The sequence below is a fragment of the Chaetodon auriga genome, chromosome 2 (genome assembly GCF_051107435.1).
Source record: "Chaetodon auriga isolate fChaAug3 chromosome 2, fChaAug3.hap1, whole genome shotgun sequence".
In the NCBI taxonomy this organism is placed as follows: domain Eukaryota; kingdom Metazoa; phylum Chordata; class Actinopteri; order Chaetodontiformes; family Chaetodontidae; genus Chaetodon; species Chaetodon auriga.
The window spans coordinates 4,945,953-4,970,428 of NC_135075.1; the positions used below are offsets into that span (position 1 = coordinate 4,945,953).

The window sequence follows — 24,476 nt, forward strand, 5'->3', positions numbered from 1 at the left end:
CATTGTTGTTTCATTGCTTTGTTTCCAACTGTTATATGACTTTTCTCTTTCACCCCCAAAACTTTAAATTGCATCCTCTCCGCCTTACAAAATTCGAATTAGACAGTTTCGTTTCCTGTGAAATGATAAGAAAAAACAATCAGTGTCTATGGTCAGTGTTCTCTTCAACCTTGTGGGATAAAGTCAAAATAGGGTGAATCCTCAAGCCCAGAGAAAACATCTGGAGCAGCTCATCCATCATGTGCACTGACAAGACAATTATTACAATTAACATACAGTGAGATGTGAGCAGTGGAAATATGGCACAGCACGTGTGTGCAGGGCTTGCAGGTGTAAACACACAGCTACACAGGCACACGGAAATACACCGTCATATAAACACACCAGTGTCTTGATTTCAGACAGCTTCAGAATCATCATTCATACTAAAATTAAGTAATGTGCTGCTATTGAGTGCATTTTAAGAGAAATATTCATATGAATATATTACAACCTTTAACTTGATATGGTGAGCTTAGAGTCGTGTTTCTGACCCCCTGACTAATGGCAGTCCAACATTCGCTCTCCTTTATCTGGCTCTTTAGCTGCTAAATACTTGACTATGTTCTCCAGCTCGTCAGTGACTTTGTCTGCTGTTTGGTGCTGAGCAGATAGAGTACAGTGGGTTTATTAGAGCTTTGTCTCATAGCCATGAGAGTGAAAGTAAAGTTTCAGGCCAGCCAACTTCACAATTAGCTGACAATTGTTTAAAGCTCCGTTAAACAGAGACACACTGCAGAGTCAGGTGATAAGTTTCTGTGAGTTTATCACTAGAAGGGATACTTTTCACATACAGGTATGGTAACATTGAACTATTGCTTAGAGTAACTTTAAGGTTTAAAATGGCAGCCATACAGATTACCTCAAAGTAGGAGCTGGAACCATGAACGACTACTTTCAATTACTTGGAATCAATACTTTAAATAACTCTCGTCAACAACTCTTTCTTTCACTGTGCATTAGAGATGGTATCTGTTAAATCCCTTTGTTTTATATTGTTGGTGTGAAGGCAGCAGTGTGTGTCGGTCTGAATGATGATGGGTCATTTCCCCGATCACACTTACAGTTCATTCTGCTCCATGCTGGAGCTGTTTTACTTGAGCAGACACATACTTTCTTGTCCAGTCAATCCATTGCAGCCTATAAGGGGCGTGTTAAAAATCTGCTATTTTAAATTCAAATAACAAAATATAAAAATGAAAGCATTTTTCAAAAGGAATTGGTGGGAAACCAATATCCCCAGGGTCCTGTGTTTGTAGGGCCTAGAGTTAGGGTTCTTACCTGAATATAATAGAGGGGTTAATGTGTATTAACAGGCTATTGAACTGGCGAACATAGGACCCTGGAATCATGGATACACTCAACCTAAAATGGAACCATACTTCCATCCAGATGTTCTGCACTGCAGCTTGCAGGTTACAGATTGGCCTGTTTAGCCATCAGAAGATAACTCTCATCTTTAAGAACTAGCAGGAGGAGACATTGTCAGATGGTACAGATTATGCAAAAAAAAAGCGTGTGTGTGTGTGTGTGTGTGTGTGTGTGTGTGTGTGTGTGTGTGTGTGTGTGTGTGTGTGTGTGCGTGCGCACATGTCTGTGTGTTTGTGTGTGAGACAGAATGGAAAAGTAAGTAACAGGGAGTTGGAGAAATAGTCAGTAATCGAAACAGACTGCAGACTTTTGACACTTCAGCTCATCACTTGCTCATCCACATCATGGCTTCCACAACCCACGTTAATCATCACACACACACACACACACACACACACACACACACACACACACACACTGTACTGTCAGCTGTATCGATTGTGGGGTGGCCGGTGGATGAACCTGTCATGGCCAACATAGATCGGACTGGAGGATAATGAAGTCTTCCTGCCCTATCTGACAAGTACGGTGAGAGAGCGAGGGAGAGAGAGGGAGCAAGAGAGAGAAAAACAGAGAAACATGCTCCCGGGACAGCCCACGGGCGTCCTAACCATTGCCTGAATAAATTGGATGGAAAGAAGCCCCTTGAGTCTAAGACGTGATCTGTCATGATGTCATCTCAACGAGACTCGAATAGAGGGAGAGGTCAGGGTGCTAATAAAAACCTAAACTACACACACAGACGCGCGCACACACACACACACACACACACACACACACACACACACACACACACACGCACACCATCAGTTGTTCAGTAAGTGCAAGCTGACAGTCTTCAGCTATTCTCCAGGAAATGTTTTAATCCGGCTGTAACATTGCTAAAAAATTCTGCTTCCCTGTCTCGCTGTCTGCCTGTCCATCCTTGTCCATACGTCCCTCCATCTTTTTAGGAGGACAAGCTCACACCTTGGTGATGTCTTTTTTCTCTCTCATCTAAGTTTGTAAGTGTGTTGTTGAGTGATTTACTGCCTTGATTATTATTATGTAGGACAGAATAAGGGTGGAGTTCTTCTAGATTTTTCTTATTGTCAACAAATCCCATGAAAAGCCTAAAACTAACATTTCTCCATACTTTCTGACATGTCTACCCTGCCTGTGGTTCTCAGCCTCAAGCCAATTCGTGAATCTTAAAAAATAAGTCACATATTTAGTTTCACCTTTAGAAAAAGCTGGTTACTGTAGTTTTTAGCAAAAATTACTCGAACAGTGGGAAGTAGCTAATTTCTGTAGGATTATTTTCAGCCATGGATGAATACACTGTTGATGTTTGATGAGGTGTTGAAAAGCCTGACACACGGTTTGACATAAAAGGGCCTCATAACAACCCTTTAACTCAATCTGTACACAGATGGAGAGAGAGAGGCACTTTCTTTTAACGCAAACTTTCATTGGCTAGAAGATCTGGGAAGATCTTCAGTGGTCAAGTGAGGCGTCAATCGAAAGGTCAGAGTTCAGTGGTCATTTTGAAACCAAAGTTTCACCTACTTACTTACTTAGTGTTACTATGCCAGAGAAAATGTGGCAGATAATTGAAAAACTGCATAAAACTGTGGAGTGTGGATTATTATTATTATTATTATTATAGCATTTTAGACAATTGGATTGGTTCATCTGGACCTTTGCCAACGTAACGAGACCATTCTGTAGGACTTCTATCGATCAGTGGATTACTACTTCATTGGTGAGTTGCCTTGACTCTGTAATTGTGTTTTTTTGTTGTTATCTTTGATTGTACCTGGTGTCATGATTGTATCCTAAAATGTTTTGCATCAGTTGAATCACAAGAATCTCAGCTTTCAAACGATGTCTGGCATGAGTACAAACTTAAAAATGTAGTGTTTGTGTCGGTCCACTGAACAGCTCTCATATGATTTAGCAGTTTATACATCCAACAAATACAAAGTAGCATTAGCATTCATTTAGTGTCATGTTTCTCTCCATCAAATAAATATGAATTTAATATTCACTCTCCTTTTAGCTCTATTTTGGTCTCCACCAGCTCCTGATACATACATATGTGTGTTTAGCTGCTCCACAATAGTCACCAGCTCGTTGTGGTCTGTCTGCTGTTCGGTACAAAGCAAGTAGTGTACAGTGAGTTTATTACATTTTTTTTTCTTTTTTCTTTTCCTGAAACCAGCTGCCTGGAATTTAGGTTGATGTGGGCACTGACACTACATGCTGAAAGCTGCTAAAACACTCTAACGGCCTACATAGTCTGATGATAACTCTCTGTGGCTTTTTCGCTATGAGTGACCACACAAGCATTCAATCAATTTTCAGATTAGTCCAGTTTCACAGATACTACACAGTATGCCTAAATGTAAAGAGAATTCAGCTGGCAAGAAGTAACAGATAGACAGAAACCATGTTCCTCTGTTTGAACTTCACATTCAAGAAACTACATGCTGACAATTTTGATCCATCTTCCTCCAGGACTTGACACCCGTTCCTCTTGTGTTCCCTGTGTGCACCCGCTCTAGCTCCCCTCCTCTCTCCCTCTTACCTTTGCCTTAGCTCGATCGCTCACAGTGGCAGGTGTGTCCCCTTCTGAACACTATTTCAATGTAAAAATGACATTGTTAAATCTGCAGGACAATAGCAGAGCCAATTTCAATGTATTTCTTATATCACAGTATATTTCACATGATATTGCAGGATCCAAACTCCTCATCTGTTTTGTGGATCAAACACAGTGTGACCGTACGTACACAATTCACTCTCAGGATGATAACAGCTTTGTGTGACATAATCGTCAGGCGACAGAAATCTTTTCCTTCCACTGCAGTTGTATTTTCTCGACCTAAGACCATCAAAGAGCTGCTGCTGCCCGGAGCAGAGGGCAGCTGAAAAACTGATGCTGCTAGCATGGCACATTCATAACACTGTAAACTGTCAGGATGGCAAAAATGACCTTATATGTGTACAATATGTGTGAATGTGTGTGTGTAAGTGTGAGAGAGTTAGAAACTGTCAAAACATCCATTTATCAAAGAGCCCATGAGGTCTCAGCAATTTTTTTTCTCTCTCTTTCTTTCTCACACGCACACCCACATGCACATGCACATGCACATGCACACACACAAACACTGTCTGAGGCCCCTTGCATATTGAATAATATGTAAGGTGTCACTACCTCTAGGGCCCAATGAAATATGTTTTATTTTTTCCAGATTTCATTTTTAATTTTTCTGAATTCTGTGTTTTATGATTTCAGCACATTTTGTCTCATCACTTGGTAGATGAATACAACTTAAACAATACAAAAAAAATTCAAAATTTAATGAATATCAATTAATTTGATGTAACATTATTTCCTATGAAATGGATCTTCTGCAGGACAGCCTCCATACCAGGTAACGGGGTCTGATGGAGCTTGGGCAGCACTCCTCCTTGTTTACAAAGCTTGACCAGAAACCGATGTAGCTTTTCATTAAGTTCCAACAGAACACCTGACTGAGGGGGGGAAAACCTAGACCTAGTTTCTGTGATATTCTGCATTTTAGAGTAGATTCTGTTCTTATTATGAAATTCCATGATTCCATCAGTATTTTCTACATTGCTGAAATTAGGCTGTATGTCAACCAACTCTGTAGCTCCCCTCAGCTCTGTGTAACATAAGCATTTAACTTTAATGTTTTGCATTTCTCTCAATCAGCTTTGTTTCCAGCAGCAGCAGCAAAAAAAAAAAACCTTACTAAACCCTTTATGTGCCACTTGCCCAGAACAAAACCGAGGCAAGAGATGAGCTGATTTTTTTTTTTTTCCTCAGGAGTTGGCAGAACCAAAGTAAAATTGAAAAGTCAACTTATCAGCTTGTAATAATAAATGCTCATATTGCTTCATGTCTGCTGGATATGGGTTAGGGTCCATGTTGTGTCGACTGTTCAAATACTACTGCTTCAAAACGAGCCGTTAGCAGTCTGAGCTGGCCAAAATGAAGAGGATTTCTCCCCCTGGCAGTTGTGTGAATGTTTTTTGCCAGTGTTGGGTCTCAGCAACAAACCTACATGTGACTACCAGGATGTGTCCCACCACCACGGTCAGCAAGGAACCACTGTCCATGGAAACACAACAAGCGACTCTCCCTCTACAAAGACAGAGGCAACCCAGATACATAAAAAGATACGTAGTCAATTTTGCAAACTCAGTCTGCTGAAGCCTCATATTAGCTTTAGCTGAACATTAAAATGCATTTCTATGCAGAATGAGGACAGTGAATTTTGTCCTCCATCCTCTGTAATGCAGTAGATAGGAGAAATGATTACTGTAACAATAACCTCTTTCAGTGTACAAAAGCCAAGTGAGTATTTTAATGAATTCGACTTGAAAAAATCAGAACCTATTCTGTTTTTACATTGTTGTAAGAAACAGAGCTTGATATGCATCAGATACTTTCAGCTTCTTGATCTCTGCTTGAAGTTGAAGTGTACGGTTAACGCGTCCCTTAATGAAAGCCCTGAAAATGTTGTCTTTAGCAGCGCAAACACTGGAGTTCAAACCATCAGGCATTGGCGCTTTTCTGGTTTCCACTCAGCATGGCTGGAAAAAAGCGGCCCACAGCATTAAAGTGCTGCTGCTGGTCTGATAGCTCTGCTGAAGAATCATTTTGAATGCATCATTATCAGGCTCGAAACATACCCAGCCTACAGTGGCACTTACTGCTGTGAGTAAATCAAACCTCCTACTTGGACGACAGCAGCTGCTTCAGTGTAGTGACTTACTCTGGACAAGTGCAGCTCATTCTAACAAACCCTCTGTACCCAGATACGACAAAATATGCAGTATTGCTGTCACTCATCACGATGTAAGCAATCTTAATTCTGTGTATGATCAGTGATGTATTGTTGAATGAGGTTCACAGTAATCTGTATACTGACTATTTCATCTCAACTTGGCAGATGCACTGAATGCTGGAAATGCTGCTGATCGCAGGCAGCTTGCAAACACTCTGCAGAGGGTTTTGGCCGGTTACTTACATTTTCTCTCAAGCCCGTATTTCACATAATCTTACATTAAAGTGTTTTGTGCTTATGTGCTTACTGGATCACACGATTTATGATGTTTCCCTCACTGTTAAAAACACGAGAGGATGATGAAAGGCTGGAGATTTTCTGAGCGTCACAAACAATCTTAAAAGACTATTTGAACAGATCCAGTCTCAGAAGTCCCAGAGTGTAGTCGCAGTAACATGGCAAAACTATTTCTACGTTTCCAAACTCCTTCATTCATTCAACCTTTATTTTATCTCAGAAAAACATTGAGGTAGAGACCTCATTCACACTACAGCCGAGTAAGTCTCGGTTTACTGATTATTGGAGTGACCTATTGAGCAAAAAAACAAGTGAACTATTACCCTTTAAGACATATTAAAGTGGAAGAAATAAGCACTAAAATTCTGCCACAGCTTTGCAGTCCTATATGCAACGTGCTCTCAGGCTTATGAGTTTTCTTGCTAAACAGTATTAGACATAACCACATTCACAGCAAGTGAAGAAAGATTTGTCATTTTAAATAGTGCTCAAAGAACTGCTGATACAAGTCTCCCCTCAACACCTCAATCAAAAGAACCAAAATCAGACTATACTGACAGCTACTGCGCTCCTGGCTTTAAGGACAGGTCTTGGCAGCGGAAGGGTGGGTGGGGGCATGTCACTTTAAAAAGTGTCTGACAAGAACAAGAGAACAAAACATCATACAGCTTGTTTTACCTTCCTCAGATACTTGCCATTCAGCACAAGATGCATACCTCATGTAACCTGACCATAATGCCACAAAGCCGAGCTCCAGCTCTAAATCCATTCAATCAAACATTTCATGTGCGGGAGCTCAGTGTGAAAAACGTCTGTCATCAAGTTAGGAGTGATATTTCTGGCATATTGAACCAATTAAATGAAACACCACGGGCTGAGTTTATGTAATCTAGATGTTATAACAGGGGCCTGTCAGGATGGGAGAGATTCACTTCTCACGCTGATTTTACACAGAAGGAGTCATTTCGCTCAAAACTCTAATCCAATTCTTCCAGCTCTTTTCTCAGGACTTGAAAGACAATCCATCTGTTCCTCCTGGCCGACGTTCAATCACACCGCCTTCTGTTGTGTGGGCCGGAGGTGAGTTAAATGTTTCTACCACTTCACTGACAGCCGGGGGAGTCAGGGACACGGTGGCATCTCGCTGCTATAAAGATCACGGCTGGAGTCCTAATTCATCACCCCAGGCATCATCATGTGGCATTACAATATGCTAATGTAGCGACGCCGTGCCCTCGCTGTCACCTCGTTCTCTCCCTTTCATCTCTTTCCCTCTTCCCTCCAACTCCCTCTCCTCCTCCCTGGGGGCTAGGCCCTCCCCCCCTTCTGTGATTTGCACCTTTCTGCCAATATGTGGCTATGAGGGGGCTGAAAGTGATGTCGCAGCTGATGTTGGAATTAGGGTAGCGTTGCATGTAGTTGTCTGGCTGCAACAGACGAACATGTAATTAGCCTGTGGTGTCAGCGTTACAACCAGATCCCATTTAATAAGCACAGGTTCCCCCTCAAGTGGAAAATCACTGCCTCACATGCCTTCAGATGGGATAAAAATAGGAATTCCTTTGCAACAGGTTTTTGCTTTGTGGTGGAAATTTGTGCGGTAGGGTTTTCTCAGACATAAGGTACAATAAGGGTTACCCCGATGCTGCTGATGTTGATTCCAGGTAGATCTGACATCTGTAGTCATCCTCATTTTGGCATCAATGTTAATGTTGTTTTTGTTTTGTTTTCGAAGCTGCTTTGATTTATATTTGTCTTGTGCTGTTATGGAGTGTTCTCTGATAACTTCAGTGGATATTATGTTCTTACCCCATGTGACGGATACGTTAGCCAGCCCCAGTCCCCTGTGATCGTCGTCGTGTCCAGTAGATTCACTGCAGAGAAAGAACAAAACAACAACAGAGGAGGTGAGTGATGAACTGTAAATGATTGTTGTTTCCATCCTCCCCCATCCATCCTGTCCTTCATCTCCATCCTCTCGGTGCAGTGGCACCCGACAGAGTCACGCACATGCACGCATACACCTGTCTGACAGGTGTGACTGATGAGGCGGGACGGTCGTCACGGCAACTCTGAGCCAGGTGTCACAGCGTGTGATGTCACCTTGACCTGATTCACCCTCAGAGCCCTCGGAGCTGGGACCTCAGTGGTCCAGGCTCAGAATAGAACAGGAAACAGAACCTTTACTGTTAAAACACGCAGTGTAAAACAATACAGAACCTGAGGGGCGACTGCCTGGAAGTCACTATCCAACTGCTGATTTAAGTTCAGACTGCAACTCAGCTCTGCTTTGTTGAGCCCCTATTTTTCTTTATGATGCATGTTTTTTTATATATATTAACTATGCCATGTTTTTTGATTTTTTTTTTTATATATTATTGTCTTTTTTTAATAAATGTTCACCTTGAAGTACTTTAAAAATATGAAGACTGTGATAATTAGTCATGTGATCCATGTATTTATCACACCTGTGAGTGCTTATGTAATTTAGCTGAGTGGACCTGAGGAAGCTGTAGGCGAAATGCGTTGTTTGCTCCAGATAAGGTCACGTCATTTCTGTGTGTGGTGGTTAGTTATGATGTTCTCTTTTTTTCTGCTTAAAGGTTGTGAACAACAGCTCAACCTATATACGTTTCAATACATTTAAAGTTGGGTACACATGACATGTTTAATGAGCTTTAAACAGGTTTACATCTTTATATTTCCTGTATTGAAATATTGAAAAGACAAATTACTACTAGTTAGCTTCTGTGGCAGGCTGGCAGAGTGCACACTGAACATGCTTTGCTGGCTCTACTTTCTGCTGAATTTTCCTCCACTCTCTCCTTTTCCTTCTCATCTCTGTGTACTTATGTAGTCCCGGGATGAGCGCAAACTTTTCACGTAAGTTGAAACATTTTACACTCATGTAGCCTCTGTTTATGATGCCTAGAGCTAATCCATGTCTGCCTGCACCCACTCACATCTTTCCTCTGATTTTGTATGAAGTCTCGCTGCATCTGAAATTCACCTCACATTCTGTCTGAACACACCTTAAGATGTGATTGGCGGTATATAACAAGGAAGACGGATGGACAGATGAGGAAAACGTGGATGAAGAACTTAGTGAACCTCTAATTCTACCCACTGGCAGTGTCCATATCTTCTGCTCTAGGTGTGTGTGTGTGTGTGTGTGTGTGTGTGTGTGTGTGTGTGCGCTTCCCCTTCAACACTTCCAGCTAATATGATCTCTGCCCCAGGGCCGCTTGTCAAGCAACCAAGTGATGTTCCTCACATTAGAATGAGTTTAACAAAACACTTCACACTTCTTAGCCTTCCATCTCTCATCCTTCATCTTTCTGTCTGACACTTGCTCTCCTCCCGTCTCTCCTGCATGTTAAAGCTACAATATGTAACGTTTATGCCTTGAAGCAGGAAGTGAACTGCGAGGCCTGGCCTCCTCCCCGTTCGCTGGCCGAGTTCATGTCTGTATACTTTTCACTCATACTGATGAGTTTTCCGACACACGCTCAGGGATCACACAGCATCACTCCGTGGTCACATAGAAAAAGTTGCAAATGGTTCAAGTTCAAAGAAATAGTCAAGAAATGTTTGATGCTAGATGCTCTGCAATGTTTTGTACTTAATCAGTCCAGTGACAAAAAGGAAATTAGGACACTTATCATTCATTGTAGTAGTTGATACAGTTATCTAGACTGAAAGGAGAAAGAACAGAGCGCCACCTACAGAAAATCTAACTTCAACAAAACAAGAACCGCCCACACAGAGAGTGATTGATGACGAGTGACTCCTGGCACTCTCTGCAGAAAACATCGCCGTGATGAGTACCTCCATGGTCCTCTAACACAGGTGTTTTCACTTCTGCCTGATTAGACCTCCTCTCTGGATTGTTTGAGCACATTGTGCCTGGCTGACATCTGATTTTCAGGATTTATTGCTCCTTTTAGGATGGAGAACAAGCATTTGTACAATTGTTTCAAAGATGCATTTTGGCTACAGGGAAGCAGAAGAACTACAAAACAGGCTAAAAGACATACAATCCTGCCATATTATAACCGGCTAGTGATTAATTTACAGCAAGCAGTTGTCTTCTTAGACATCCAATAGACATGAGGCCATCATCGAATTACGAAGTACTAATATTCACTCTTCCTTTAGCTCTGTTTTGGTCTCCATCAACTCCAGAGAAAAGCGCTTCTTTAGCTGCTAAAGTGTCTGCTGCTTAGGTTAGCTACTGACTGTCTTTGTCTGTTGTTTGGTACTGTGGAGTGTACAGTTGGTTTATCAGAGCTTCCATGCTGAAAGACCTGCCTGTGTGACTGAACCAGTAAGTGAACATGTCAGACAACCAAAACAACGGAGAGTCTACAGCTTCCTTTGCAGCTATGTAAAGCTGTACACGGGCACAACTACTGTAAGAATCAAAAACATGATGATATCAAACATTGTTTACCATATTCGCCATATTAGTTTATTTGTTGATCAGCACGAACCACAAAGCTGAGTCTGATGAGAGTGCCGTTAGTTTACCAGGTGTTTGGTCATAAACACATTTAAACTTTGACCTGATGCTGCTGCTCAGGGAATCCTCAGAGCACTTCTAATTCATCCTCAGGGGGTCATGAATGTCTGGACCACATCTAATTCATCCACTCATTATTTCAGCCTGTACCAAAGTGGTGGACTGACCTCTGCAGAGCTGGCTGATAATTCGGTGTTGATTTAATATTAATACGTTAAATACTAATAAACTGAGCAAAGCTGATAATGGAGCTTTACATACTTGAAGTTTGGTGACTTTAGAAACTCCCAGCAAAGCTCTGCTCATCTTCGGCCTGAAAATAGATCTAATTATCCAGAATAATTGAAAACACTGTGGGCTTAAATGATGTCCAAAGACAGAGATGCGGATCACTTTATTAAACGTGTACCAAGCTGCCTGGCTCTTTGGTAGCTCCAAATAGAAGGAGTAAGCCATGCTGAAAATAATGAACTTTAATGAACTTTAATAGGAAGAACTCTTGTAGCATGACAGTAAACTGCACACAGGATGCATGGTTTTGTGCAGAAGCACGAAGAAGAGGTGAGATCTAATTTGGGCGAGTCCAACACTAAACAGTGCTTGCTTTCTGCTGGTTTGGAGAGAGTTTTGTGTTTTCCTCTGAAGAGTCAATTTGTCACTTCCTGTGGGTCAAGAAGTGTCTACACCCACAATTCATCGAGGCAAATAGGATGCGTATAGAGTACAGTAATGGGGATAGAGCACTCTTGTCTGCTGCAGCTCCTCTTCATGATTTAGGCTAATAAAACAGGAATATTTTTCCATAAAAATCTTGCCAAGTGGAGCCTCATGATCTTCTAATTTCACTGTTGCTTCCCACACAAACACACACGCACACACAAACACTCACGTGTTGCAATTAGCTGGTGTGTCACTCCTCCTAATTTGAGCACTGGGCCGCTGAGGAGGGCAGTGGGTCAGAACACATAGACAGATGGCAGTGCCACCATCCTCTCATCCCTCCCCCATCTACCAGCCTTCTCTCTGCCTCTCCCTCCCTCAGGGCGCCGACATCCCGTCGTCTCGTATTGATGATGCAATGGCCCCTCGCACTCTAGCCAAGGTCACAAATGGATGCCGCCAATTACACTCCTCTGAGTGCTCTTCGCCGGCCCACCAAAGTGACATAATGAAAGCAGCGTACTGGCGCAAGTGGATTTAATAATTCTTCGACCCACCAAGGGAATTTTGCTCTGCTATACTGTTATTATTAAAGGGCAGAAAAAAAGGACAAATATATCCCCTCCCTGAATCCGGAAAACATTAGGCGGTGTGTTATCGCCACAGCAGACCGTGTGAAGATTCACGAGCCATTCCCAGTGGCATTCATTTAATTTCCACTCAAATGAGAAATCCCTCTGTCTTTGAAGGTGGTGGGAGTCATTTATCTAATTTGCTCTAGCTCTCTGAGTTATGACTTGTATACAAGCGATAGGGTTTAGCGGCATGTCTGGTGCTTTGCTTTAATGTGACAGAAACTGTGTGCATAAAACAGAGGACAGGCAGTAATTACCACCTTGTTGTTTTTTTCTCCCCTCACACTTCTTCTCATCTTCGACACATGAAAACAGGAGTGAAGCCCAATTCTCTGCATCCCACCTCCACCTTCATGGACAGGCTTTTGTTTGTGTTTTTTTTTTTCTTCAACCTAACGTTCACATTGTGTCATGATAGCGAGCTGTAGAGGTGCTTCGCAAATGAAGTCGCAAGACAGGTGGATTAAAACAAGCCTTGTTTTTCAGAGTACTCGACTGACCTTCATGACACCTTGATGAGAGCTCGCTCTAAAGTCAGAGGCTCCTGCAGCGCCAACAAGAAGAATCTGCAGCAGTGAAGAGGTTAACGCCTTTGTTTGGCAGTGGAGGCGGGTGGAGGGACCGAGTGCTTCTCCTCCAGGACTCCGGGCTTGAAATTGAGTTTGTTCCTGTTTCACAGCGTTCTGTTCATAACAGAAACACAAACCACCAATAGCAGCCCGCCACACGTCCCCACACCACCACCTCCACCAATTTCTCTCTCGCCCTCTCTACCCTGTACTCCTCCACATCTTGGAGAGCGCCAAATGAAAAAGCTGTCCGCCGACTTGAGAGCTTGTTTTTGCTCGCTCAGAGACATGCCACATATTTCCCAGGGCGGTGGTCAACTTTTCTCTCCCATTACTTTTCCCTCCCCACCACACGACTCAATCTGGCCAGTAGGTTAGCGGGTGTGTGGACGCCTGCGGCCTGGACATTCATGTCGCGGTATGTATCAAATCAGCCAGGCCCGCCAATGTTGTTGAAATGCAGTGACGCACGCAGGCACGCACTCACATACACACACATACACACACACACACACACACACACACACACACACACTCTCTCTCTCTACCTGCCCCTATCAGTGGTCATGGCAGCCTGAAAGAGGGAGTGCATGTGTCTGAAGTCAACATGGAAGAATTATGGGCTGTCTAGGAAGAAGTGGAGTTTTGCCTGCAGCGCCTGTGGTGACTTCCTACAGCCGACAACAACAATGTCGTCTGAAAAAAACGTACACACACACACAGTGAAGGGGGACTATAGAAGGGGGAAACGGCAGAATAGAGCAGATGCTCAAAATCTCATTTCCACCTCAGAAGACATGGCCATACATTTCAAAGGAAAAAGTGCAGCCATTATTCTACACCAAGTGTCTAAACACACACAATAACACACACAGTGTATATATACATTCATACACACAGACACAGGCCAACATGCGACGGCAATCAAAAATGTGCATTGTAGCGTTTTTTGGAAAAGAATGATGCACTGACAAGCATGCGTTCAGCAAATGTATATCCTCACAAACATGTACAATACACAAACATAGGCAGCTAACACATATATAGTATGTACACACACACACACACACACACACACACACACACACACACACACACATACTGATGGCACAGCTCTTGGGCCAGACAGGGACTATGACAGCTGTGTAATTATCTCATCAACACCTCCCTTCTCTAACAAGCTTCTCCTTCCCTCCTCTCTCTTCTTGCCGCCTGTAAAGCTCCTCATCAGCGCCGCGACCAGAGGAGACGATAAAAGCCTTCACAGAGATGAGAGGAGCTCCACCAAAACACCAAACTCGCTCTCTCTCTCTTATTTTCACACACATATGCTCAAACGTACACTCACACTCACACACACACACACACACACACACACACACACACACACACGCACACACACAGACAGACAGCCATTTTCTTTCCTTTCTAGTTTTGTTTTGCATTTGTTCCACAGTCCTAACGCCAATTCCCCACTCTCCAATTACGAGAGTAAGTCCACATAAATTACTACCTCTCAGAAGACGAAAAAAACACTCTCAGCCTTTGTTCATTCAAGGCGGCAACTAACCAATACAAAATGACTTGAAATAATTGTTTTCATCACTCCCTCCTCCTCACAGAGGCCAGTTTATTTTTCAGTTTTTTCAACACTGATGCTGATGATGGCTAATGATAGGTTTAGGGAAGTATATAGAATAGAATTACAGTAAGAGTGTTCAATGACTCTTTTGTTTTGCACATTGTCAATTTGACGCCTGTCAGCAAACAGAGGAGAAAGAAGCACAGGGGTAGTGGATCATGTCAATGCTGAACACAAGGACACTCAAGTACACAAGCATGGCGGCTTCTTAAAGCAAGTCCCTTCAACTTCAAGCATTTTCAGATGGAAGCTTCTTTGGGCATTACCGTGCTACATGATGCACTTGATGAGAAGTGTAATTGTCACTTTGGATAATAAGGATGCCATGACTTTCCAAACGACATATCTAGAGCCGTAGCCAGGATTTTAGGGAGTCTCTGAACAATTTTCTGTGTAGTTAAAAAACAATAAATTACATGTGATTGAGAGGGAGCGTACTGAACTCTTTTAGTTGTTTTATTTATATTTTTACCTAACAGGACTAGAAGTTACAGCTATGCTAGCAGCTCTGTGGGGCCATTGTTAGGCACAGCAGTTCACGATGGCAGTGCTGACATGCTGATGTTCTGCAGGTTTTATGGTTACCATGTTCACCATCTTAGTTTAGCCTGTTAGCATGCAATTTTCTAATTAGCGCTAACAACAAAGTGCAGTGGATGCTGATGGAAATGTCAATAATTTTATAGGTATTTGAAACCAAACCAACTAAATCAAAGTATTTGTTGGGAAATTAACATTTTTACCAGATGATGGCACCAGATGAACAGTCAGAAGATACCAAAGTCATCCTCTGGGGACCATATTTGTCTGTACAATGATGGCAGTCCATCAGCTGGTTGTTGAGATATTTCATTGAGGACCAAAGGGGTGGACTGACCGACCATCAGACCAGTGTTGCAATTCCTGAAGCCATGCCGCTAGTATGGCTCCAAAAAAGTTACATTTATATATATTTAGTCTAGAAAATATCAGAATCAGGCTTAACAATCATCACCACCTTGGCTGTTAACCCTTTCCTTTTCTAGCTTTATTTTATTTGGTTATTTATTCACTTTTATGACAATTAGATTTTAATTTTAAAAATATATAAACCCACTGTATACACTTCACATAATCATAAACATAAGGCCAAACAAAGCACTTATTTATTTTAGAATAAAATAAAATGCATTTACATGTCAGAAACCTATCTCATGTTCATTTCACTGTAGTCCCACCAAGTTTCCCTGAAGAGTCTGTGCTGTGCAGTGCATCAATAAAAACTAAACTGGCTCTTAGAAAGTTTACTCAGCCACTAATCTCTTTAATTTTACAGAGAAGAGAACAGAGCTGTGTGACTTCCTGGGATGACAAATGGGCTGTAAATAAACCACAACACATGAGAGCAAAACCCTAAGCTGGGATCACACCCAATACATAACATATTTGTGCTGCTGCAACGGCTTTCTCACAACCTGACTTGCCAGCTTCTCCCTCATTATTTGTTCTCCATTCTACCCTTCTTCATTTACTGCAACTCATTATGCAGAACTAGTAACACTTTCTTTTTTGAAACTCCTGTTTAGCATGTATAAGTGGTAAATAAACAACTGACATCTTACACTAATGGGAAATGTAAAGAATTTTTGTCAGACTGCTTTTTCTGAGGTAAAAAGAATGAACCTTGAAGCTGGACTGTTTCTGAACACATTCATAAACATTTTAAATCCACCTGCAAATAATAAGTCCATTAGTACATTTAAAAATGTGCATATATGTACTTACAGCCACATTATCATGTGTTCTAAAACAAAAATTGAACTCATGAAGAATTTTTTAGGTTTTAAAGGCTAAATAAAGGGAGTTGAAGTAAGCACAGCATTTCTAGAGTCACAGGTCTGAAACTAACTTAACCCAGTCAGTGCATTACTGTTCCTGCCTTCAGTGTAAAGCTAACTTCTCCTCTCCTCTGTCACAGATCCCTTCCTTCTCATCAGTGATGAGCGTTCAGTCACATACGGTGTGTGTGTGTGTGTGTGTGTGTGTCTGAGAGCTGCTCTGACACATTTATTCAAGGGTACCCACTTCTATTCATCACTAATCTCAGCACGACAAAACACTATCAAATCCATCTTTCTGTATTCTAATAACATTCTGTTGTTGATCATGTGGAAGAGACGGTCGATAAGAGCAGGGATGCAGATTACAGACACGCAGATTTTCTTTATGTCTCCTGCCAACAGAAACATGATGGAAAGAAAAACGGCTGATCAACAACAACATGATCATCGTAACAAGACATGGAGTCCATTGTTTGAAGCAGGCTGAACAAGAAGGCAAAGACGATGAAGCGCTCAACCTGCCACGTTTGTCAGACATGGTGACAGAGTCCTTGACATTGCATCGAGGCAGCTTGTTACACTTGGTTGAGAGTGTAGACAGACAATTAATGGTTTTTGTAGAGAAAAAATGGATGTGCTTGCTGATATCATGAATTACAAACAATGTCAAACTACTTTTGTTGTTCCTCTCCTCTTCAAGCCCAAGCTTTACAGTGAAGATCTAAATCTTTAACAACAAAAAACCTCAAAGAAGAGGACATTTATTTGCTTGGTACTGCTTTCAGCGATGAATTAATACACATTTGATCACTATGTATTTCAGGTAACAGGATGTGTATGTGGAAAATTGAAACAAAATAAACTAGTGTGTGTGTGTGTGTGTGTGTGTGTGTGTGTGTGTGTGTGTGTGTTCATGGTCATGAAGGAAGCTGTTTGTTGCTCATTGGACATCAGTGGTTCCCACAGTGGGTGCTGCAGCAGCCTGAGGTGCCTTGAGGACAGTCAATATTGCTGCAAGACTAGCAACACATTTTCTGATAACTTCATCATTATTTACATTAACTGTGTTTTAGGTTACATTTTCAAACAATATCATAGCAATAAATATTAAAATCACTGTGTTAAAAACTCTGTTTAATGTGCTGCAGCTAATTACATGACAGCTCACAGTGCCAGTTGTCATAGTACTACAACAGGCTTTCCGGCTCGGGGTATTTTCAGGGCCTCAGTGACCGTCTGAGCCAAGCGACAGAAAGATTTGACACGGTACACAGAGCTGGTACATGTCAGCCCTCAACACAGTCTGACAGGACTGAATCTGAGCCAACCAACAAAACCACAATCCAACTCTTCTTGACAGAAAGGGTTTGGCTGCTTGCGAAAGACAGATATCCATCATTGTCCAATGGTGCATCCTAAGCATGGTGCCAATGTGTAAGTGTCTGTGTACGTATAAGCATGTTTCTGTATTAGGGGTTGGGTGGCTTGGGCTTGGCTTGGGTGACACTCCTCTTTGACACAGAGGAACAAGATATATCAGGTTTTGATACACGAAATACTTCTTAGTATTGCATTGCTCCATTGACTATATTCAGTGCATGAAGCATGGGCCAGATGTCAACCAGCCACATTCAACACAATGTCTTCATCACTGTCATTATAAAAATCATTATTTCCACCATGAGTTCATTTGTTAAGATACTGCAGGCAGCAAATTATTTTGTAGCACCACAGCAATCCCTGACCTCATGTTACCTTCTATAAAAATAACCCTGGTGAGTCAGCCCTACGCAGTGTGGTAAACAGATTTTAAATCTGGAAAAAAAAAAAAAAGCACTGGGACTGAATCAGAAAATCTTGTTAGAAGCATAAACTCATTGTTGATTTTGGTATTTTCATGGAATTTATTGGTAAGACAGACAGTATTACCAATCTTATCCTTCAAAGAATAAAATCATTCATGTGGCTTCAATAGATTGTTGGAATACACCATGTTAACAATTTAGCTTATACTGCATTAAGTGAGAGGCGCTTATCCTTTGAATGAGAGAGGGGACAAAAAAAAACAAAAACAGCTACATCAGGTAAATAGTAATAATGACAATGCTGATTAATCTAAATACATCATACATTTTAAAATCACTGAATGGCTTCTCTTCTTATTTTTCAACAATATCAGGATTTATCCAGCCATTATCTACATTGGCTCATCCTACAAAGGCTTGTAGGGGACTGCAGGCCATCTCAGCATGCACTGGACAGAATCAAGCCATTTCACATGTTTTGTATCCAGATAAAATCCACGTGAGACATATGGATTAAGACACTCTGATTTACACTCGGTCACATACATGCGTCTCGCTGGATCACAAATCTGACTCCAGTCCTTCCAGGTTTTTCCCAACTGCTTTCAAATCAGGGTGGCCTCTACTCTGGCCCAGGAGCAGGTGGTAATGCACCTGAAGCTGTTTGATAACTGCCAAAAATGCTGAAAGAAGAATAACTTCTGCACTTTTGTGGTTTAGTTACAACAATAACGGTTTAGCTTGTGTAGCTAGTGCTAACGACACAAACACATGAATGAATCATAAGTATGAACTAGACAAGGCAAAGGTTTTGTAGTCTTCATGGACTGTCACTCACACTGCTCCCTCGGACACGCAGACTGAATAGCAGGAATCAGACAAATGTGACAGCAGCTCAGTACGCTTTCGCAATCGTGTTGAAATTGCTTGCTATAATATATTTATTTATTTATTTTTACTGATTAAAATAGAAGTGTATTTGTTCCATCAGATGAGTGTGAGACAGACAACTGAAACCCCTCCTGTACAGACACAGCATTAAGCCTGGTTTATGCTTCTGCGTCGCGGCGACACCGCAAAAGTCTCCGACTCAACTCAGAATAGTGCACGCTACGGAGATGTAGCATGAAACACTGAAGCTGTAAACGCTGAAGATGTAACAGGAGCACATGGATGAATATTTTAAAACTGAAAAAAGGTTGCAGGTCCTTGGCTTCTGTGTATATTCATTTTCTTTGATCTCACTTTATTTTTCCTTCTATCCTAATTTTCCCCCTAATTTGACATGTTCTACACAACAATACAAGACACCACAAATATTCATGGTTTACATTTATTCTCACATATAACATAGGTGAACTTACTGTTGTTTTTTCTGTCCCAATTACCTCTGCTGGAGTTCATATCAAACCTCTATATACCTAACTTAAAATGTCAAACTAAACTCCTGGTTGGTTTGTTGTGTTGCATCTCTATGGTAACATCTTTTCATCTTCAGTGTTGCTGTCGACACTCTTTCTTTCTTTTTTACTTGAAGTATCCTCTTAGTATTTGTTGCAGCAGTGGCCCATTTTCCCCACAGGGATCATTAAAACTTCATCTCGTTACCTCTACACCTACACTAACCTTCTTCCCTCCTCCTCCTCCTCGTCTCATCTTTCTCCAAACTCTCCCTGAAGTTTGTCTCCCCAGAGGCTCTTCTTTTCTCCCTGCGTCTCCATTGTGGTGTAAGCATTTTGTCCTTGGTGCAGAGAAAGCAGTACAGACGGATGGAGAGAGAAGACTGCGAGGAGACTTAATATGACACTCTGATGCAGACGTCCCTTAAAAAAAAAAAGACAGTTTTCAACTTTTCATCCTCTTCTGAACTCGCCACTGTTTGAATGACGAGTGCAGGGAATGAGATTTTAGAGGTTTCAAGTTCTAAATGGAGCCAAACACACACACACACACACACACACACACACAAAGGCGTGGCTTCATTTTGGTTTGACTGAATTTTAATGGTAAAATGGTTTTATTTAAATTACTTAAATAACTTCAGGGCTCATAAAGGTAAAATGATGCGATATTTCATGGAGAAAAAAATCATTAATCATCTCAACACCCCTCACATTTATCTTGTGACCCTCTGGAGGAGGTTGGCCTCTACAATCACTACAACGTATCAATCCATCAGTGTTACCAATCTAATAACACTATAGAAATACATATCAGGAACCAGTACTTTTACTTTTGATATGCTTACTTCTAATGCTTCTGTAATTTATCTTAAGCAGGACTGACTTTCCCTGATGTAGGATCAATAAAGTCTTAAAATCTTATCTTTTCTTATCTTATCTTATCTGGTTTGACTGCACTTGTTATGGAGAATGTTATATTGCTGCAGGGGTACTTTTACTTGTCAGATCTGAGTACTTCTCCCATCTCTGGTTTTGATAAGCACTCACACCAAACATGGTAAATATATCTACACCGTGCTGCCATGTTGAAAGCTTTTGAACAGCAGATGGAAAGGTGACAGACAGAAGGTGACAATATTCTTACACACAAACAGATAGTAATGAGACACGTCACTATGATTGACCTGGAAATGTCTGAAAACGAGCAATTCAATAATGCATAAGTAGATATTTTGTCAAAAAAGTGATGTCTGGTGCAGCCTCCAGTTGCTTTAGAGTTATTCTAGAAAAAATCCAAACAAATGCATACCTTAGAAATCAAGTCTTACATTTAATACATGTGAAAATATATAGGCCGCAAATGGACACCATTCAACACAGCAGGGGCCCCTCGGGACTCCAGCAGACAGGGAATGGGGATTGAAGACTTGATTTGTTAGGTGTACTAAACTGTTTCTGGCATTATCCCACAGTAATAGGACTCTGTCACATGGTTGATACTTTTTGATGAAATCGTTACCTGACTCATACATTTTTAATTTGATGATTTTGCCAGATCAATGCTTTAGGACACAACAGGCACAGCACAGAATTCTAATATGTTTGAGTTTACTGATCTATCAATATCAGACTAAAATGGGAAGAATTTTATACCAAATCCTTCCTTGGGCATATTTCACTAATGATCTAATTAGAAAACATGAAATGTAGATATTTGTGTGTGATTTTGGTGAACATGTTTGTTGCACTTGTGCACGGTCTCACTGACTGAGAGAACACATAACACAGAGATCCCGAAATGATACTTACATTGCAACATGCATCTATCCGACATGGATCTGCTGTTTCTGTAACCTACAAGTATTTATACACTGGAGACGCAACAGCACACGTCATCATCACTGCCAGAGCATCCAAAATTGTTATGGAAATGAAGCCTGGAAGTGTGCACCACGCAACTTTTTCCATAATATCAGCACAAAATGCACTAGAGACAGCGTTTTTCTACAAAAAAAAAAAAAAAAAAACAGAAAGAAAGAAAGAAAAAGAAAACAACAACAGAACAATTCCCAGCAGAATATCCTGTAAACATGGCCCATTTTAGCCCTTTCCAAAATTACAAGATTAGGTCAGAAAGAGTGGGCAGTGGAGTGTCTGCTCCTCTGCTGGAGTGGTGTCGAAATGATTCAGTTTACACTGGCCAGTACACCGCGCCACAGTCCCTCATATCTTATTTTAGCAGTTGCTCCCAGGCTGGAGCATGGGACCCTGCATTGAACATCCCTGCAAGGCATCGTGTTTGCTGCATGATGGAGGGTGGAGGATGCTCAGGGCCAGCGAGGCTCATCCTTTCCCACGGGAGAGGAGTGAATAGCAGCCTATACTGTTGCCCAGGCCTGCCTGGCTTCCCCGGGGAAAAGATCCAGAGAGGTATAGACGTAGTGGAGGATGGGCATTGCCAGCTATTTATAGAGCAGGTAAGGAGGAGAGGTGAGGAAAGAATGAGAGGAGGAGTGAGAAAGAAGAAGGGAGATGGAAACAAGAAGAGGAGAAACGGAAGAGTCTGAAAGCATGTGTGAGTGTGACGTTCCGAGCCGATAGCGTCCACAGAGATCTGGGATGACATTGTCTGCAACACCTGCTGAACAGAACAGAGCCCCTGACTTTTAGTGTGGCCTGCCGGTGCAAAAGCTAACAAAGTATGCCTCAACTTATTGATTTATGGTGGAGAGAGTTCATGCAGAGGTTAGCTGCACTCAACTGAAAGGGAGCGGAATAGAACAGAGAGAATAGTTGAGTCAAGATGACAGTGATATTTTATCAATGCAGACTCCACTTGCAGCCCAGTGATCTTTGTGATGTTTCAATACAAGCCCAGCTCTGGCTCTGCCTTCCTCTTTAATAAATAAAATTATTTGTCTTCTTTTTTTTATTTTCCCACTCTCTGGATGTTCCAGCCGGAGGCCCCCTCGCTGTCAGCTTGTTACAGCCCTTGTGCAGCATGTATGTCTCTATTTCACACTGATGCCCTTTCATCATTTTCATCATGTCTTATGCTTAATGATGAATGGTGATAATTACTGTCAGTCAGTGCTTCTAATGTGCCATGGTTACGTCACTATTTATGCTCTGTAGTGTGCATTCAAGAGAGAGGGGTCTGCAATATTCCTAACTAGGTAACACAATAAGATGGGCCACGTATTGCACCATACACGGTCATGACTCCATTTAATGAAGAATCTCAAGTAACACAAAGTACGTGTGGTACACTAGTTATGTCAATTAAAGCAGCTGTCTTTAACCTTCGTGCATGGACCACTGCTTGGCCAAGAAACATTTATATACCAGACTGCAAGAAAAAAAACTAAATACAATTATGTGATTTACAGAGGCTATTATGGACTATTTGTGCCATAATTACTTTGACTTAGCACAGTCTTTCTTTCCTGTCAAGCCCAGAACAACATGATACTGATTTCACACTGCAGTAGGTCTTCCTTAGGTGATGAAATTAGTCAGCATCCATTTAGTCTTTCGATGCAGAACTGCTAATACTGTTGAAACTAGCTTGCTAGCATGAGCACAAACAAAAAATATCAAAAGTTGAGAGATGAGTAGAGATTCTTCACAGCAGGTTGGCCTAATGTGCCTGTTATAAGACACAAACATCTGACCCCTATTAGAGTTGTTGTGTCTCAGTAAATCCGTAATCCATAAATACTCTCTGGATGTACCAAATGTGTATTAATCCGTTTTAGAAAGTAGTCCCCGACAAATGCACAGTTCTGTCCTGCTCGAGTAACGTTTGCTAAAAACTACAGTGCCCTGGTGTTTCAGGAAATGACTTGGCCTTTTTGAAATTGTGAAAGTACTTGGAAAGTATTTATTTTTAAGCATTTGGTATTTCAGTAGGAATGAATGGGCTCATTGAGTCAAGGCAGGGTGAGGGAGCCGGAAATTACTGAGAGATGGAAGATCCAAAAAAGAAAGGTAATTATTAGCAATAAAAGCTTGTTATGAGCTATTAATATACAGCTTTTCATTTCTACATGAAAAGAAAACAAGCATAATTCTCATCATTCACTAAACAGGGGGGGCGGCTGTGGTAGGAGGTAGAGCGGTTCCATCCCCGGCCCCGCAGTCTACATATCGAAGTGTCCTTGGGCAAAGTACTGAACCCCAAATTGCTTACAATGCCGTGCATCAGTGTGTGAGTGTGTTAATCTTGTAATGAGCAGGTGCCCGAACCAGCATTGTTTAAATGCAGGCTTGTGTTGTAAAAAGCTCTTTGAGTGGTTGAGTAGAAAAGCCCTATATAACTACAGTCCATTTAGCATTTAAACCAATGAACTGACGCAGGCACATTTTTCACCTCTGTTATGTCTGGTCTAAGTGTGAGTGAGCAGGATATCTGAAAAACCTGCAAAAAGAAAAGAAATGAAATGAAATGGAAAAACTGCATTTTATTAAATTACTCAATTGTTAATGAACTGCCAGATATACAATTTATTTACTTGACTAAAAGAAGCTGTCTATCACTATGTGTATATTCATGTGAATCATGATGCAGTCAGATTTATATTACTTGATATACTTTATAGTACCTTTTTATATTAGATTTGATGACTGAGATTACAAATTTAGGAGCTCATCCACCCTTGACGGAGGCATCTGTGACTTTTCTGGTTTTGGAGCGACTTCACAAGCCTCTGCATGTTCATCCACTGTGCAGTGATTTCTAGCAGAGCTCAACCTTCCATCACCCACAAGCTTCCTCTGCTATGAGCACAAGCAACCTTTGTTACTTACATTTTCGGCAACTCTCAACGAGCTAAAACAAAACGTTATCATTAAGCACCAAGTCAGTAATCCCCTGGGAATAATAGATGTGATTAATGAGTGTTCTCTCCTCAG

At 41.5% G+C, this 24,476-nt stretch overlaps 1 protein-coding gene across 4 annotated transcripts in view; it reads right to left on the bottom strand.

Annotated features, from left to right (window-relative positions):
- epha8 (eph receptor A8) overlaps positions 1–24,476 on the bottom strand; it is a 106,727-nt gene that overhangs the window by 70,559 nt on the left and 11,692 nt on the right. For all 4 annotated transcript variants that reach the window (XM_076751026.1, XM_076751019.1, XM_076751011.1 and 1 more), the window contains exon 2: positions 8,316–8,380. In XM_076751026.1, the coding sequence (XP_076607141.1) occupies positions 8,316–8,380 (65 nt within the window). The remainder of the gene's footprint in view (positions 1–8,315; positions 8,381–24,476) is intronic.